This window comes from Stegodyphus dumicola, chromosome X2 (genome assembly GCF_044657685.1).
Source record: "Stegodyphus dumicola isolate Sdum_Otavi_A_Nest chromosome X2, ASM4465768v1".
In the NCBI taxonomy this organism is placed as follows: domain Eukaryota; kingdom Metazoa; phylum Arthropoda; class Arachnida; order Araneae; family Eresidae; genus Stegodyphus; species Stegodyphus dumicola.
The window spans coordinates 29160645-29181140 of NC_140781.1; the positions used below are offsets into that span (position 1 = coordinate 29160645).

A 20496-nucleotide genomic window follows, 5' to 3' on the forward strand; every position below is an offset into this window, starting at 1 on the left:
TTGATTACCATTTACTGTTTGTAATTACATAGTCTTTTTTATCTTTAAATTTTAATGCATGTACATTGTTTCAAATTGCACATGCTGAAAAAATAATTTCTTAGTTATAATAATTATATGATAATAAATGATCGTTATAGTTTTTTAACTAATTATAATAAATAATTATTGAATTTATTTTTGCGCTGAAATCTCTTTGCATCATTATATATATTTGGAGGGGAGAACAAAATTTTATAAAAAGAAAGCGAAAAAAAATCTATGATAAGGGTTATATATCCCATTCAAATTGAATTAAATTTTTTTTAACTACAAAAATAAAACGCTAAAAAGTATAGTTCCATTATATTTAGTGATTTTAAAAAGTAACCTGAAATAAGCTCTGTCTGCATAAAATTTGTATATTATAAAAAAATTTCAATATTTTTGCTTACCAGGGCTGCAAATCCACCCGTTTATTTCTGCAAACGTGAAACAAAGATGCAAAAGACAACTGACGACAGGATGAGAACTTTCCTCCTTCAGTGCTAAATTCACTCTTTCTACAAAAGTGCATACTCTCATGTAATGCCTCATCCTGTGGCATTTAATTAATATCCCTTTTGGATGATTTTTACTGTTTTGGCAGAATGCCTACCAAGGTTGCATTTGCTGTGCTCCAACTTTACTTGGGTACTCATATACCTACAGATATTGCTGATACACTAGTGTACAAAACTTGAGCAACAAATTCATTTTTCAACATTCAACCATGAAATTACTGAAAAGGGCTTTTTGTAATCAGCACAATGAAAAGCCAAATCAGTAGAAAAGTGAGTGTGTAAATCTCAGCACCATGACATCGGAGGGTATAGCAGGGCATACAAAATTCAGTCGTCACGAGCAGTGCTAGGCAACTTAAAAGCAAGAAAGAAAGGTGCATTTGCTGGCATTCTTCTGCAAGTGAAAGTGAGATTGTATGTGTGGCATGGCTGCAAGAAAATACCAGGATGCTTTTATACGGCTTAGAATTATTGACAAGCTTGATGAGGGACATAGTTTTGATCTGTGCTGCCTTAGAGTTTGGAACTGATAAAAGTCATACTTCATGAGTTTAGAAAGCCTTCCAAACAACTGGTACAGCTGTAAGAAAGGTTGGTGGTGGTTGGCCAAGGAAAAAACGGTGACTAATATATTTCCCTTCAGGCAGAAAGAGATCAAAGCAAGACAATAGACAACATTGCTCAGCGGTTATGCGTGTCAAACTGGATGACAGATGTCCTGGTTCACCGTAGCTAGATAACTTCATAAAGGTAGAATATTTGTTGGCTGTACTGAATGTTACGTACTACTGACAGCAATGGTACCGTTTACAATGGTGTCGAGAACATAGAGACTGGCTACTTCATCAGTGGGGTCATGACCTCTTTATCGCTGAGTTGTTTGAGTAACAAATGCTTTTCACTGATAGTTGATATGAAGAGATGTAGGGACACACTTTTATCCCAATAACAGTAGCGAAAAGACAGAGTAGTCATCCCGTGCATCTATGGGGAAGCATTATGATAGACAGATAGAGCTCTACATTTTTGACAAAGGTTCACTTACTGGAGATTGTTACTGTGATAAAGTTATACTCCCCAAATGCATCTTTTTCGGTGTGCCATTAGTCTGGAATTTGTTTTAATGGACGACAAATGTATGGGCACATAGGACTTCTGCTGTCAAGCTACTGGAAACTATTCACAGAATAGATTGACCAGCTTGTTTCCCTAATTTAAACCCCACTGAACATGTGTGGGATATGTTAGTGTGTGTGTGTATGGGAATATGCATTATATATACACAGGTATAGGATACATTAGTGGGGGATATATTAGGAAGACGCCTGGTGGCAGTATCTGGAGAAACCAGACAATTTGAAGCTTCTTGAAGAATGAAAACTCTTACCTCAAGAATTATTAGATGATTTTAAACTGAGGTCGATAAATAGTGCAGTGCAAACACTGCAGTTACAGCTTCCCTACAAAAGCTATTCTCCCTTCTTTGCCAAAGAGTTTTCTTTGTTTCAGCATCATTCTCTCAATAAAGCCTTTTTCTATTTGTTTCCATATGCAGTCAAAAGTCTTTAATCCGGACATCCATAATCCAGAATGATCTATAATCCGGACCTCAAAGCTACAAACTTTCTGCATATGCGTCAACGCATAATGCGCATGTTTGTTTATGCATGTGCGTAATATCTTTACACATACGCATAATACGTTTATGCATGCGTGTTAAATGTATAGCGGACGGCATGAGCTAAGCTAAAATTATCTAATTATCTATTTCAGTTAATGTTGCAGATTGTGTTGTTCCTTAATCTTCTAATTGGATCCGGCTTATTATTTTTTGCAGACTGTTAGAGCAATTTTATAAAAGTAAGCTTGAACTTTCGATTACGTCAAAAAGAATTTCCAATTCTGGAGCTGCCAAAGGATCTATAAAGCAAAAGAATGTTTCGATGTCCATCAAACCAAAAGTGGAATTGCTGCAAAAAATGGATAAAGGCCATATCCTTTGTTTCTCTAACCATTCCGAAATCTGTTTATCAATTTCGCGCTGCTCTGTGGGTGGGCGGGGGAGACGTCGCGGCACACAATGAACTGGAATTTGATCTGTCAGCACTATCCTTATCTTCAGGGCAGATGTTATTTTATTCGGCTTATAATTCCTTACTAAATATAGTATTTCATCTCGATGTACTCCGTCTTTGATATGATTTAAATCAAATTCCTCGTCATTATAAATACCATGAATACACATCAAATAGTTTTCTGGTTGCAATTTTCTAATTTCGACTATGCGTAATGTATGCTTTACGCATGCGCGTGTTGAAAGAAATGTTTAATAAAGTAAACAAATAAATATTAAGCTTTTTTTTGTAAATTTTGATACCCTTTAGATCATAATTGCTCTTTATTTCTTAATTACGGTTTCATATTTTTAATTTTATAATTTCTGCATGCCATCTTACCAGATTTAAACTGATGATCTATAATCTGGAATCGCTGAAGTCCTGATGAGTCTGGATTAAAGACTTTTGACTGTATATATAAATTTTTTGTTTCCATGTATAAGATAGTGTATACATTCTGTTAATTTTTTTTGCTACTGTACTTTTATCATCCTTTACGTACTACATTGTGTCTAGTATGAATTTTATGTCTTCCAGTTGATTTTGGGAGGGGGCAAAATTAAAGCCAAAATTAGAAAAGTTTCACATACTAGCGCTATAGGCATTGTTTTCGAGTGAGCATTGTGGAAACCTTAGAAGCGTTTTTGGAAAGATGTGAAATTTTTTTAAATGTTCTGTTATCTCTCATGGGTGAAGGTTGGAGTTTGGTGGTTGGAGTTTATTATTTCAGTATCTACTTCATATTAATTAAAGAAAATGTGCACCTGTTGTTCGTCTCCCTTTAAATTTTTCTGCATTTTGCATTGTGTTTAACAGAATTTGCCAACACTTGCAGTCAAAATAATCCATTATTTCCAAGTACCTTTTTTTTTTTTTTTTTTGTGAAAAATTTGTAAATGTTTCAGTTCTTTTTGCAATGAAACTATTTGACAGAAGATGCACTTGGCTTTTCATGAAGCAGAATTCTTATGGAGACAAATTGCAAAAAATACATTTTTATGGAGACAAATTGCGTATTTGTGATTTTGAGCGATGTTCACTTGCCTTTTTAACCAGAATTCTTATTTAGAAATTAGTAATATTTTATTACTAATATCAAAATTAATAATGTTTAGTAATATTTTATTACTATAAATTGCAGAAATTGGTAATATGCTTGGATTTTGAAATGCGAGGATTAGGGATGGTTTAATCGGTTTGTTGACATAAAAAGTATATTTTGTTGAGACATTGGTACATAATCGGTGGTGTATTGGCGAGCAACAGTACCCACCAATCGGTAAGAACTTATTTGTCTCAAACTGTTAGTTTATTAGCAAAGATTATATTTTTCTGAATGCTTTTTAAAATTAAATTTTGAACTCTGAATTTTGTCATGCTTTCATACACAGAGGTGCCCGTTTGTGTTGGGCAAACACGTCTCCAGTCAACAATGGGCGTCTGTTCTCTTCACAGACAAGTCCAGGTTCAAGATGGACAGTGATTCAGGTAGTCAGCTGATCTGGAGGGAAGAATGCACCAGATACAATCAATCCCACATTGTGGAAAGACAGCTACAGCGGTGGTGGAATAATGGTTTGGGCTGGAATCTCTATCGGTGGTCATACTGACCTGCATGTGTTCCATGAGGAACTTTGACCAGTGTGAGATATCAAGATGCGATCCCATGATCAATAGTACAGTCAAAAGTCGTTAATTCGGACACCCATAATTCGGAATGATCTATAATCCGGACCTCAAAGCTAAAATCTTTCTGCGCATGCGCCGCATTGACGCATGCGCATAGGCGTTTTACTCGTGCGCCCAAGACATTTACGACTGCGCATATGCATCTGCGCAAGTGCAGAATACGTTTTCGCGTGCGCGTTTAATGTACAACAGACGCTATAAGCTAAAATTATCTAATTATCTATTTCAGTTAATGTTGATGATTGCGTTGTTCCTTAATCTTCGAATTGGATCCGGCTTATTATTTTTTGCAGACTGTAAGAGAGCAATTTTCTAAAAGTAAGCTTGAAGTTTTGATTATGTCAAATAGAATTTCCGATGCTGAAGCTTCCAAAGGATCTAGAAAACGAAAGTATGTTTCGATGTCCATCAAACAAAAAACGAATTGCTACAAAAAATGGATAAAGGCATATTCTTTGTTTATCTAACCGTTCCGAAATCTGTTTATCAATTTCACGCTGCTCTGCGCGGGGGGGGGGGGGAAGACATCGCGGCGGGCGCGCAGTGAACTGGAAGTTGATTTGTCAACACTATCGTTATCTTCAGAGCAGATGTTTTTATTTTATTCGGCTTATAATTCTTTACTAAATGTAGTATTTAATTTCGATGTACGCCGTCTTTGATATGATTTAAATCAAATTCCTCGTCATTATAAATACCACGAATACAAATCAAATAGTTTTCTGGTTGCAATTTTCTAATTTCGGCTATGCATAAGGTATGCTTTACGCATCCGCACGTTGAAAGAAATGTTTAATAAAGTAAACAAATAAATATTAGGCTTCTTTTTTGGTAAATTTTGATACCCTTTAGATCATAATTGCTCATTATTTTATAAATTACGGTTTCATATTTTTAATTTTATAATTTCTGCATGCCATCTTACCAGATTTAAACTGATGATCTATAATCCGGAATCGCCAAAGTCCCGACGAGTCCGGATTAAAGACTTTTGACTGTATATCCGCCCATATACCTCTGCTATTAGTCCTGGATTTCTTCTGATGGATGACAATGCACAACCACACCGAGCTCGGGTTGCTGAAGAATATCTTGAGGGTCACAGTATGGATTGGATGGAATGGCCAGTTCAATCCCCAGACCTGAAGTCCTCCAAGGTTGTTTGATGAGCTTGAACAAGGATTACTGAATATCTGGTTGTTGCTTTCCATTTCACTGATCAACAACTTAATTGACAGCATGGAACATTGCTGCTGCCAATGTATTGCAGCTAGGCTTGGCCACATTCCTTATTAAAACCCATTTTTGTAATGTTACCACCTTATTTTTCCTCAAACAGATATACTGTTTGTCCAAGACTGGATTTCTTTGCCAAGAGTGCTATTTTTTGTTGCGATTATGTTTGTGTGAAAACATTCTGTCACATTCATTAAAGAACTGTTTAGTGAACATGTCCTGTAAATTTTTTGTTTCTGTGTTACTTCATTCTCAAATTGGGTGCAAAAAAAAAATGCTGTTCCTTAACTTTTAGAGGGCAGTGTATATACTCGGGCATCTTATCCTAACCAGTGTGGTTTTAACATATGGGGGAAACATTTACTGAACTTTTCAGATGCACCGTGTGTAACAAATTTTGATCATTTGTTTCTCACTATTTACCTCTTTATATATATTCTTATTATGTTTGCTTAGTTTCTTTTTGCGCTATGTTTAGAACAGTATCCTCATTTTTTATTATTTTAATTTTATGTGCACTTGTTTCTGAAGATCTGCATATATCAAGATTTTTTTTCTAATGTTAATTCTTTTTTGTGTAATAATCTTGCTCTCACTACATCCTTTTTAATACAATTTTATCCTTTTATCAGACTATCCTTTAATTGTGCAAACTTGCATGTTCTAGCCCTATTTTAAAAGGTTGGTTACATTCTCGTCTGGTTTGGGATGCTGTTTTGATTTTTAGTAAAGAATGTCTTTCATATGTAATATTTTTCTTAGGTATATAATATTCTGTAAATTTGTCTTAATTTCATTAACCTTCTACAAGAAATGTATTTCTTATATACTGTATTTCAAGATCACGAATTCCTGTTGTCTGAGAAAAAGTATTCTCATCCTCTCTTCTTTATAATGTATATAATGCACTGGCTATTTCACGAATTTCAAATGATTGCAGCATCTTTGCCAGTTTGAAGTAATATTTCCATTGGCTCTGGTAGCTTTAAACTTTTCATTTTCAAAGCCATCCTGACAGTTCTGACACCATGTAAAATGAAGAGGGTGCACTTTTAACTGTTTAAACGAGGGGGTTCTCAACTGGTGGTATGCAAGAAAAAAATAGGTGGTACGGAAAGAAGCAAAGTCTTTTTAACTATTAAATTCAAAAATTAAAATCCCAACTTCCTGATTGAGTTTTTTCTCTAAGATTCATAAATTTATGTGATCTGAGCTTTGTTTAAGAGTAGTGGTGGCACTAAAGGTTTTCAATTTTTGTTTAGGTGGTTAAAAAAGTTAGTCAAAAGGTTGAGAACTGCTGGTTTAAACTATTTATTTATAAGCATAGTGTTAAATTACGGAGAATTGCAATACTAACAAACTGTAGCCCCTTGCAAGTTTGCTAAATACTTAAATGTTGCTATTAATAAATCAGATTAATAAATACTAAATGTTACAGAGTTGTTTGTAGCTTGATCTAACAATTAGATTGTCAGTTTTAGTAGTGAAGGAAACTGAAGCATGGGAAGCAGGATCTCTCAAAATAGTGACAACTGTCACAGGAGATTATCACACTGAAGAGTTTAAAAATTTTGTAAAAATGGAAAAGAAATTAACAGTCAAGAATACTGCAATAAATGTTTGATTTTATTGCTATACAGTGTGGCTAATGTAAGAATAACAAATTTTATAATACTGAAATGCAAGCAATTTCAGAATTGTAGTTTATTAATAGAACTATCACAGTTTGGCTATTGTTCGTGTACTTCAGAAGCTGAATTCTATGCAGCTTTTGTAAGCTGCTGAAATTGAAATGTTTTGCAATAATTATTACTCTTTACGTTATACCACAACTGAAAACGTAACTGCATAAATAAGTGTTGTAATTGAGATGCATACTTGATGCAACCAATAAGTATTATTTGTTGATTGAGGAATAAAAATCGCTGAAACAATTGTCTAATGTGGGAGATGCTCCATTTGTAATAAATTTGCTATTGCTAAAGTTGTGGGATTACAAATGTCATGATATAGCAGCATTGTATGATCTATTTGGAAAATTTGAAACAAGTAGATTTACAAATGAGATTGAGCCAAACAGCTAAACACAGTACAATGCTTGTATCAGTTGGCACTCTAGATTTCTTAGAAATTCATTCTTTCTGGTTTGTTTATTTTTAGTGATTTTTTTTTTCCAAACGTGATTAATTTTGAAATGTGAATTTCAGATATGGGATACTGCAGGACAAGAGAGATTTCAGTCATTAGGTGTTGCATTTTACAGAGGAGCAGATTGCTGTGTTCTTGTTTATGACGTAACATCACCAAATACATTTAAGTCCTTGGATTCATGGCGAGATGAATTTTTGATCCAGGCATCACCTCGTGATCCTGAAAACTTTCCTTTCGTTGTAATTGGCAATAAGATAGATCTTGAAAACAGAGCAGTAAGTTGACTTTTTAATAGCACAAATCTTCATTATTTAAATTTCATGATACTATATGTAATGCTGGAATAATTTTATCAACACTGAGTGGCAAGTTTTTTGAATTAATTGATAAAAGGGCTGTATTTGTTGGTTTTTTTAAGATTGGCATACATATAACATTCTCAAAAGAATCATCCACTTCTAACAAAAATACATTATGGCAATATACAAAAAGAAAACTTTATTAAAGAAAATCAGTCATAAGAAATCTTACCACATTCTACCAAACCATAATAATGAAAAACACTCTCTTCCAGATACATTTTTTTAACTCATTCTTTTTACAATTTAATATCAATATATTAAAATCAAAATATTAAAACTTAAAATTATGCTTTATAAACAAATACTATCAATTCCCCCCTTATTTGTATTTAAAGATATAATTTTGATCAGTCAGTCATGTCCGTACTTTAATAGTTCATCTTTTAATTTCACCCTAAGTAGATGTTAAAATATCCGCTTCTTCATTTTGTGAACACACAAACTGAGGAATGATTTGATTCATTTCATATTCATCCTTAACAAAGAAATATTTTCTATTAATGTGCCTTGAACTGCTACTTTGTTTTGATTTTTTAATCCAATCTATTAATGCTTGACAGTCTGTTTTAATTCCTATTGGTTTGTCAATTAGATCATCTTGACCCAAATCTTCAAGTAAAAAGATGTACCATTTAACTTTACATGCACATTTGCAGAGTGCTAAAAGTTCAGCTTCCATTGTAGATAGAGCAACTATTCTTTGTTTGTTGCACTTCCAATTTATGAAATTTTTGCCTAATTTAATGAAATAACCTCCAAATGATTTTCTATCTTCAGTGGTACACCAACTTGCATCTGATGTAGCATTTAATTTCCCATTGTCTGAAGTATACACTAAACAAGTATTTTGTGTTCCTTTAATATATCTAAATATCCTCTTTACAGCTTTCCAGTGTTTCTCTCTGGGATCTTGATTATATCTTGACAAATTACTTACTGCAAAAGCTAAATCTGGCTTTGTGCCTGTTGCTAAGTACATCAATGAACTTAATGCTTCTTGATATTTTATCTTCAACACAGGTGGTGAAGATGATATGTCATCAAGATTTTCACCCAATATTCCTGGAGTCTTGATAGGTTTACATTCATCCATTTCAAAGTTTTTTAAGATTTTAGTTATATAGTTTTCTTGATCGAGTGTAAGTTTTCCAGATTCTTGCCGGATGTCTATTCCTAAAAATTTTTGTGTTTGAGTGACTTCTCGTAATGTGAACGATTTAGATAGTTGAGAGATGATGTCATTTATCTCAGAATTTGAATTTCCAATCACCATTAAGTCATCCACATATACTGCTATGATAAAATATTATTTGATCTTATCTTTATAAACACATGGATCTGACTTTAGTTAAATTCTTTTCTTTAAAAACTTTACATAATTCATCATACCAGCATTTTTCTGATTGTGGTAATCCATATATACTTTTGTTTATAAGATATACTTTGTTCGGATCTGATATAAAGCCAGGTGGTTGTTCCATGTAAATTGGTTTATCCAAGTACCCATTTAAATATGCAGTTTTTACATCGAAAAATCTTATTTTGTAGTTTTTGTAAACTGCAATCGTGATAGCAATGTTCTAAAGGTTGCAAGTCTCATTACTGGGCTAAATCCATCTTCATAATCAATTCCTTTTCTTTGATTAAATCTGGTTGCTACTAGTCTTGCTTTGTAAATTGTTTCTAAATTACCCTTTTCATCTCTTTTTGAGAATATCCAGCGGTTTTTAATAACTTTCTTATCGATGGGTCTTTCAACTAATTCCCAGACTTCATTAGCCTCCATTGAACTCAATTCTTCTGTCATTGCTTGTAGCCAGAATTCACTTTCAGCAGATTCTATAGCTTCATCATACGTCTTAGGTAATCCTTCATTTGTATTGTATACTACATAATCTTTTAATTTTTCTGGGGGCTTCGTAATTCGCGCTGGTCTTTTCTGTACAGAATTTCCATGATTATCATTTCCAGGTTCTTCATTTATTTGTGGATACTCGGTTGGCTTTTCCAATGAATTGTTATCATCGTGTTCATCATCACTGTTGGATGGCAAAATTTTCTCAGCTTCTTCATCTGTTGTATTATCTTCTCTATAGTATCTGCTAGTTATTTCTGAATTATTTACATTTTTCCCATTAGTTTGTTCCTTATAAAAAATAATGAGTTCTTCTAATATTTGATTTTTATCGAAATTTAATTAATTTTCTTTTAGTAAAGGTGATCCAAGTTTCTGTTCATCAAATTTTACATCTCTCACTTCTTGAATTTTATTTAGTTCAGGGATATAAATTTTGTATGCTTTTCTCTTCATGCTATAGCCTATCATAATTCCTTTTTTAGCTTTTAGATCGATCTTTCTACGTTTTTCTCGTCTTATATGAACATATGCTTCACATCCAAATCTTTTAAGATAAGTAATGTTAGGCTTGCGTCCTTTACATAGTTCATATGGTGTAATCCTTTTATCATTTTTGTGACTCCTGTTATTCACATGTACAGCTACTTTAACGCTTTCAGACCAAAATTTTATCCGTAATTCTGCATCAATTAACATAGTTCTAGCAGATTCAATTACAGTGCGATTAAAACGTTCAGCTTTTTCATTACTTTCCGGAGTATAAGGGGTTGTAAGGTCATGTTTAATTCCCATTTTTTCAAAAAACTCTTTTATATTTTTAGCTGAAAACTCACTACTATTATCACTACAAATTCTTTTTAGTTTCTTTCCTGTTTGTCTTTCTTCTTGAATGATAAGTTTGATTAGAGCTTCTGAAGTTTCGCTCTTCTTCTCAATTGTTATCACAAATATGAAATTACTGTAATCATCTACCACTGTTAAAAAATAACAACTTCCATCTATTGATTTCTCAATTGGTCCAACTAAATCTATGTGCCATAATTCTAACATATCTTCAGTTTGCTTAAATTTCACACTTTTATAAAATGTTTGTGTTATTTTACCTAATGTACAAGGTTCACAATTGTTTTCAGAAACTTTTACATTTTGTAATCCAATGACCGATGAGTGTTTTTTCATTTCTATCAGCCTGTGATAATTTATATGACCTAGTCTCTGACGCCATAGTGCACCATTAACATGACCAATTTAAGCTTCTTCAGGAATATTTCCTTCAATTTCAAATTTATTTTCATTTCTGTTAGCTATATATAGAATGTTTTCCTGTTTATTGATCACTTCTGCTTTATTTTTGGTAAAAATTACTTTTAAATCATGATCTACAATTTTTGATACTGACAGCAGATTTTCACTTAAATTCGGTACTTGCAGAACATTTTCTACTCTCAAGATGTTCTTATTTTTATCAGTTTGCATTTTAATGTTACCAATACCAACTGATTTGATCATGGCCACTTTTTCAGCCCTCATTATTTGTCGTTCTTCATCTTTAAAATTAGTAAATATTTCTTTATTAGTTGCCATGTGAGATGTGGCTCCTGAATCAATAATTCATTTAATTTTTCTATTCTCTTGTTTATTTATTTTATTCTTTCCATCATTTCTATCTTGATTAAGATATGAGCTTTCTATTTTCTTAGATACTTCAAATAAGCATGTAGCTGATTCATATTCTCTTTCCTTGCTTGACATTCTATAAGTTTTATTTGCTACATTTCTCTGCTGTCGGTGTTCTTGTTTAGTTTTCATTTTACATTCAGTTGATTTGTGGCCGAATTTTGCACAGCAGAAGCACTTTATACTATTATTATTATTTCGACATTCTTTTATTAAATGTCCTAATTTTCCACAATTAAAGCATCTTCTTTCATATTTCGATTTTATCCAGTTTTCTTTTGCCTTAGAATTTACTTCTATTTCTTTTGCTCTTTGTTTATTTTTTTCCTTCTGTTTCTTTTAAAGCTTGTCTAATTGAAGCTAGATCTTTCTCTTTATTGATTTTAATAATTTTAACATCAAATTCAAATTCCTTTCTAAGTCCGTCTAGTATGAAGTAAATTAATTCTTTTTCTCTTATTTCATCTCCAACTTGAATACTTTTACTTTTCAGAATAACAGCTCTATTCATATAATCATCTATTGATTCATTTTGACTCATTTTCAGTTGAGCTAATTCTATTCTGCATTTGATTTGAATATCTTCTGTTCTTGCCACCATTTCATTTTTGATTTTCTCCCATAACTTCTTTGCATTCTTTTCATTCGCATATTTTAACGCTTGTGGAGCTGTCATAGTTTGATTCATTATATTTCTTGCTATCGCGTTATTATCATCCCCTATTTCCCAAGTTTTTATTTCATTTTCGAAATTAACATCTTCCTTTTTATATGGTTTTGGTGGTTCATCAGCTTCTATCACACTTCTCCATATCTTTAAACTTCTTAATTCACTTTCAACTCTGTTAGCCCAAATAAGATAATTATCGTCACTTAATTTTTCTATATGACTCAAATTTATCATATTATATGCCTAATTTATTTTCACTAATTATAATACAAGTCTAATTTATCTCTTAGAGAAATTGGCTATTTTGTTAAGCCTAAACAACATCAATGTTCTATCTCAAAGTTTATTAACAGAGGGGGCAACCACGCTCTGCCACCAAATGTTGGTTTTTTTAAGATTGGCATATATATAACATTCTCAAAAGAATCATCCACTTCTAACAAAAATACATTATGGCAATATACAAAAAGAAAACTTTATTAAAGAAAATTAGACAAGAAATCTTACCACATTCTACCAAACCATAATAATGAAAAACTCTCTCTTCCAGATACATTTTTAACTCATTCTTTTTATGATTTAATATCAATGTTGCCAAAATATTAAAGCTGAAAATTATGCTTTATAAACAAATACTATCAGTATTTACTATACTCTCTCATAATACGTTAATTTGTATATTTATAATTCTTCATTCTCTCTCTCTTAATTATTCACTGATTAAGAGAATTAGTCTATTAAAGGAAAAAGAGTAAAATACAGTAAGTATGCACAGAGTGGTAACAAATCTGATGACAAGAATGGGTAAGCTACTCAGAGTTAATGGTGAATATCAACTTTGTTTCATGTTTAAAGTACTATAGCTCTTGAGTTGTGAGTGCAGTGTTTTGAATTCTTGTGTGTTTAATCTTCACTCAAAGTAAATTTGCTGGAGTATTCTGTTAATAATGATATAATTGACTTTAAATGCTTGTTGATATTAATTGAAATTCATTGTCTGTAACCTTAGATTTCTACTAAGCGTGGTCAAGGCTGGTGCCAAAGCAAGAATAACATTCCATATTTTGAAACAAGTGCAAAGGAGGCAATTAATGTTGAACAGGCCTTTCAATCGGTAGCTAAGAATGCCCTAGCACAGGAGACTGAAGTTGAGCTGTATAATGATTTTCCAGACCAGATCAAACTTACAAGTGAACAGAAACCTAGATCAGATAGTTGTGCATGCTAATGTTAAAATGTTCACTCAATTTGATTATGTATGAAGGGAAACAAAAGTTTTGACTGTTTAAATTTCCTATTATAGTTAGAGGCCGTGATTTTAACTCATTTTTTGGCAAGCAGGTTTTGGATAGTTCCATATGCTATCCTATATATGTAATCTGTATTGTTCTGATTAAGGTGTTACTATTTCAGTTTTATTTATATTTGTACTAAGATGTCATTGAGATGGGGTTATTTTTGACTTACAGAATTCACTGAAAGTAATGTGCATGTAAATTTAATTTGTAAAATCTGTATAGAAGCATCTTGTAGCATGTGTGTATAGTATATATACACATACACACAATCTCGTTATGTATAAAAGATTAGATAGACATGTTCTGCTAATTTTACAGGCTATTTCATTTACAAAAATAATGTAAACATTTTACATTGTCTATGAATACTGAGTGCAGTTGGTAATTTTCATATACTCATATACTTGCTTTTTGTGCAGGGCTTTTAAAAGCTTTATTCCATAGTTAATATTTAAACAACTTCTGTTGTACTTACGCTTCTTTGTGTGATCAAATATGTAAAATCTGAAATATTTTCCAATATTTAAATGTATATTTTATAAAATAAAGTTTTGCAGATATGTAGTATTAAAGTTATGTGGTTACTTTTTGTCTTATCTCTCATTTTTGTGAAAATTTGTGTTTACTTCTGTTAGGATTGAATGTAAATTTTACAAAGAATTCCACTTGGATAGGGGAAGTGTACTTAAGTGTTTACACACAATTTAGTAAGTTTTCTGAAATGGATGGCTACCTTTAAAAATTTCAGAGTAAAACTTTATTTGAAATCAGTCCGATTGGATAATGGAAAAATTCTGATGATTGAGGTTTTTTCCAACTTCATGTAACAGTTTAAAAATATAGTATATAAACCTCCTGAAATTAAAAACTAAATTATGCATTCAGTTACAATTTAACATAATTGATGCAGTGAATTTCAGTTAGTAATGAAGCTTAGTTATACAGGTTTGGGTGAGTTTTGTTTCTTGCTACCTGCCAAATCGCATTTTTTAAAAACAAATGTTTTGGATCATGTTAAGCATTTTTTTTTAATAATTCACAGTAAGCGAAAGTGATCTGCATAGGTATTGTTAATTAACCACTTGCGCTAAAAAGACGTCTCAAACCGTGTGCAAAAATGAAAATAACGTGGTGCACACGTTGCCTAACAACAAGATTGTTTACTTTTCGAGTTGCAGCTCTGGATTGCACTCGCAGACATGGAGCGGCGTAAATGAGACATTTTACTGCTTGTTATATTGTAGAGCACGGCACCGCAACCGTGAAGTTCAGTCGTAGCGCAAGTGGTTAATCATTTTCAATGCAATTTTGGCCTTTGGTCTGTCGAAACAGCATGCAAAACTGATTTTGCAGTTTTCATTTTCTATTCAATGTAGCTTAGATAATTGAGGTTCTGCATTTTTGAAAAATTTCGAATGTAAGTAGTGCATTTTCCCATCATTTTTGAGTATAATTCCAATGTGAAAGTACTCTTCATATTTAAGTCATAACACTTTTGCTGCCGGTCATGTGAGATTGTATTGATAGTTAATGCTGTCATAGAAATAGATTGTACCCATATGCAGACTTACTTGCTTATAAGAAGTATGATTTAAGAGTTAATAAAAGATTATTATGTGGCACATGATTAGCACTAAAGGTAAAATTACTTCTGCGATGCCACATTACGTGCTGGCATGTGTCATTTAAAAGTGAATTCAAATAACTGTATTCATTATTTTGGTATGAAACTAATCACAAACAAATATATATTACAAACGAATTTATTACAAAATGATTACAATGAAACTGTATTTCAGAATGTTATTCGTGTATGATCTTTGAGGAAAATGAAACTTTGTTTCCATTCCGAACCACATACAAGCAATTTCTAACATTCGCTCCACAGCATATATATTTAAAACGTAATGCTGACTGAACTTGAAAAACAATGAGGCAATTTTGTCATTCCAGCAAGTGACTGGCACCCAAGACATGGCCCACACCACATGCAAGGGTGTGACTGGCATCGAATGTGTTAACTGAAACATATAGCAAATTATGAGACTTAAAATGTTCAGAATGCATGTCAAAATACCTTTTGCATTGACACAAGCAGCGACACAGATAATGAAAATTTTTAAGGAATTTGTTTTGGAGTACATATAAGAGCAAGGACTTTTAGAGGCAGTAAGGAGTAACAAGGACAAATCTGAAGGGGGAAACTGATAATACTGTATTGCTGTGTAGTGAGTGATATGTATTTGGAATACATTTTTAGGCAAATAACATAAATGCATTGTTATAAATTATATACTCAGCCATCTTATGAATACATTATCAAAATATATTGTAGTTTTAATTTAAGTCTCATTATTTAATTGTCACACTGTATTAACAAAAAAATTAATCAGCTCCTATTGGGAAAATATGCATTAGTTTCTAAAGCATTTAAACACAGTCTTTAGCAATAAAGAAATTTGTAATAATAATAAACTTTCTTAAGTTTGAATTTTTCTGTAAATTTCTAATCTGTAGTTGCTGCAATCACTGCTTTAACATTTCGTCTGTTAACTTTTTTATCTTCTCTTTAATTTCTTCCTTCTTTCTGAGGCAAGTAGTAGCATTCAGATTTGATTCAGAGCAGTCTAGGAAATGCAAAATTGTATTAATATATGTTTATGAAAAAATTAAAGGTTGATATTTTAGGTCTTCAGCCCAGAGATTGAATCTGATTATTTAATAATATCTAACCTCATTGGAATTTTTCTCTTACTAAACTTACAAATTTGAGTCTTGAGGTTATCCTAATTAAAACTGATTTCTGCAGTACTGATTTCTATCATGTGACATATGTTAAAAAGTTGAGCATTAAATGTTAAACAATAGACAATCAATTACAGTGAAGGATTACGAAGATTTTTGGCGAATAATGTAAGTGCAGCATTAAAAATTATTTACTCAGTAATCTTATAAATACATTGTCAAAATATATTGAATGTTAAACAATCCATTACAGTAAAGATACAAAGTAATGCAAAAATTGGATTAAAATGAACAAATTCACAAGTACAGGAAATTTCCTCCAAAATGAAGCTTTATAATCTAAAATTTCAAAATTCTGTTCATGTATAAAAATACATACATACATATTTCAATTTCAGTTGCTCAGCATGTTGGTGCCCAAATACTCAGAGATAATTTGTTCAGAGGAGGATTATAAATGCTATATAAAGTGGGAAATTTGTATAATGCACATAAATATGTTAATATTTGATAAATTATGCATTGAAGATACTATCAGAATTTCAAAAATAACAAAGTATACGGAATATTACATTATACTTGCAGTTTTGAAAGTAATGGATTCTGAACTGATCAAAAGACAAGCGAGAAGGAATTTTGGTACTGTTATGTTTAAATTATTGTTTAAAGCAAAGCACACTAGAGAGAAAATTTTTTTTTCCAACAGTGAAGGTCTCCAAATCTTAAAACTTCGGTATATCTCAAAAAGGTAGTTTACATGAATTTGCTCGTCTAGAAATAAAAAAACTTATAAAAATGCTATTCTGTAGGTCAACCTAAAAATTATTAAATATGGAGTTCATATGGAAATCTTTCCGAAATCGTGATTTTTGAAGAAACATCAGGAATCTCCAGAAGGTGTGCTGAATTTGAAGCACTTTTCAGATACAATGTGGTAATAGTATTTCCAATTCTTGTCTACCTATTTTTCGAATTTGGATTGGATTATGTGAATTGTGGCAAAGCATATAAGGGCTATACAGAATAGGCTCGTCTTTACATATATGGAAATGTTTGCATCATGCACAAAATCAAGAGCACTTTGTTGAAAAGTGATCTTTTCAGTGGTATAGTAGCATACAACTGTTTAGTTAACTTTGCTGCTTACAATATGAAATTTACATTTGTTCAACCAGGTTGTGGATCCACGAATATGTCATGCCTAGCATTGCAAATAAGTAACTTGAAACAACATCTGGATAACTGATACCTCCAAGTAAAGACAATGTTCAGAATAAAAAATATACCCCACCATCTCCTTAGTTTTGAAATTTGACAGTCAGTTTCAAAGCAAGTTGAAATAAAGTTATTTGCAACGACAAAAATAGAAATATTCACAAAACAAAAGTGAAAAGAGTTTGCATTAAATAAATATATACAGAGTGACAAAAATAAAGTGCACAGATTTTCATACCTTCAGTGACCGAGAATTTGGTTTCTTTTTCGTTTATTTATTTGTGCTTCATGTATAGGAATTTAGCGTTTAACTTTAAAGTTTTCTTTTTATGTATTTGGAAACAGTTTTATTCTCCCCCAAATCAATTTAAAGTTTATGTTACTGCAGATTCTGAGGGGAGAAAAACTGAGGGGTAATTCTGCATGATTTCGTCAGAAAGATTGTCACTGGCAATATTTAATAATTTTTTATATTAATTATTATTATATATGAGATCAGTAGAATAATATATTATTTTATTGAGGATAATTGAGAATTTGAAGTTGAAAGACCTTGGTCAGAAAAGAATCGGATTCTGAACGTGATTTAGAAATAGTTCTCAATGAACAGAAGGTAATACCACTAATAAACAAATTTCGGCATAATAAAGTATTTGTTACATTTTAGCATCTTATTTATCGGACTTAAAAAAGTTTTTTTTCCCTGTGTTTGCTCATTGGGCATACTGAAATTAAGGTGTGCATCTTAAAGAAAAACGAATAAAAACAGAAAGGGTAGCAGAAAAGGATTTATAACTAAACAACACTAAAATTAAAAATATTTCTTATTGTTACCAGCTTCAGAATCACAGATTAAGATAGTATACAGTAAAATATTTTAGAACTTTAACAGCTGAATATGATGAATACGGAAGGTCACATTATCTTGCACTCTATATTCTTGAATGGGAAACATGCATATGCATCTGCTTGCTCATTTAGGTGATAAAAACTAGCTGCTAAAATAGATAATAGATAAACAAATAAATATATGCAAATTATGCTTTTTATGGCAATGCAGGATTATTTAAAAATTTTCTAAAAATGAAAATGTTATTTTCTGAACTTCACTTGATCTATTCTCAAAAAGAAACTGTAATAAATGCGTAAATACATGCAAAATTTATGTCCGAGTGTTATTTATTTATTATAGTTAGTGGCATATTTGTTTTAAGTAAATTTTTATTCACTCTTCTGCAACAATTCATGAAAGATACAAGCTCTTTCTGCCAATGCAAACTAATTTTAAAATGCTAAAACACAAAAAAAAAAAAAATAAACTTCACGTCTGAAAACTATAGCTAGGTATCGACAAATTCTGAAAATAATCTTTTTATAGGAAAATGCTTCCACACTGTGAAACAATATACATTTAGTAAGATATTGTAATTACCATTACTTCGTCTTAAAAATTACAGCTATTGATTATGGATCAAATATAGAGTTCAGATGTTGAGGAATAATCAAAACAATAATATACTTTATAGCTATTGCATTTAAATTGAATACAAGTATCAGACACAGCAACATTCTGTTTTATACAAACATATGTAAGTAATCATTATGCAATCAGATATTTAGGAAAGATGTCTTAATTTCAAAGTAGGAATTGCAAATGTAGTGAAATGTCAAGGAAGAATTTTGATAAAGCAGTGGAATTATTTGTATCCATTAGACTATTAGAAATTAGATCAGTATGTGTGCAATACACCAAGAATTGCAAATGATTCTACTCATTTAGAAATACATAACACAAAAAGAATTAGCTCATACTAATGTATAATTGCAAACGATTCTACTCATTTAGAAATACATAACACAAAAAGAATTAGCTCATACTAATGTATATTGATGATTATAAACATATTGTGACCAATTTTTTTACACAAATTGATGATTTTAATGAAAATGTATGAAAAATTATTATATTTTTCTTTATAATGTAATGTGAAAAGCTGATAGAAATCATGCACTACCAGGAAATAAAAATACAGGGCCAAGTATATTTAACATTGAGCAAATGGCAATCTCGGTCAATTGGGAAGGTATCACAAAGCTGGCAACTAATTTTTGTCACCAAACTTGACAACCATTTGGCTACAGTTTGGTCTGGTTCTTGTATTACCGTAAATCGGTATTGTAATTGATGTTTTGTGTAACTGTATTTGGCCCTCATATGCCTGTGAGTAATTTCAAGAAGCAGAAAGTCCTAAAAAAGTCTCGGTGGCCAGGTAAAAACTACATAAGACGGGAGAGAGCCCGAGTTGAAGTGTTTCTTTTGAAAAAATAAATTTTATCAACCTGTCATTGGAGTTATATGTACTCATATACATGCAACAATTTTGGTGTCAGAGCCAGTGATGAAAGCGATTGATAAGCAATTAAGACAGCTGGTGGCAGCCTTTGCTGCATTCGAAGGAGAGATGAAAGCAAACCAAGAGATGAAAGTTGGCCAAGAGGAAATGAAAGGAGCTGTATTTCTTTGAAGAAGAGATGTAAGCTTTTCAAGAAAGATTGAAGAAGGTCAAAAGGAAATGAAAACAGAAATCACTTGCATAATTGAAACCAAACTCGAGGCTATGGAAAGCAGAACAGACATGGCTGAAGACAAAGTTAGAGAAATTCTGAAGTGGAACAACAGATTGAAGAAAGAGTTTCTGCCATCCAACAACAAATTGATAACAGTTTTTCTGTGATAATCAAAGAAGATGATACCTTAAAGAAATTCACAGCAACAGCAGGAAGCAATTCTGATGGTTTTGAATTTTTAACCATGCCTTCTCATCCCTCTCTATAGCTATCAACAAATGATGGTAAGATCTCCTGGTAAGTGTATAAGACACAATTTTCAAAAGTGGCAGGCACGAATGGATGGGATTCTGAAGCTCAGGCCTGCC

At 31.8% G+C, this 20496-nt stretch overlaps 1 protein-coding gene across 1 annotated transcript in view; it reads left to right on the forward strand.

The window, feature by feature from the left end:
* Nucleotides 1-14184, forward strand: part of Rab7 (RAS oncogene family member Rab7) — a 28954-nt gene extending 14770 nt beyond the window's left edge. The window contains exons 4-5 of the mRNA XM_085810091.1: nucleotides 7792-8010; nucleotides 13312-14184. Of these exons, the coding sequence (XP_085666217.1) occupies nucleotides 7792-8010; nucleotides 13312-13530 (438 nt within the window). The 3' untranslated portion in view covers nucleotides 13531-14184. The remainder of the gene's footprint in view (nucleotides 1-7791; nucleotides 8011-13311) is intronic.
* The last annotated feature ends 6312 nt before the right edge of the window (nucleotides 14185-20496 follow it).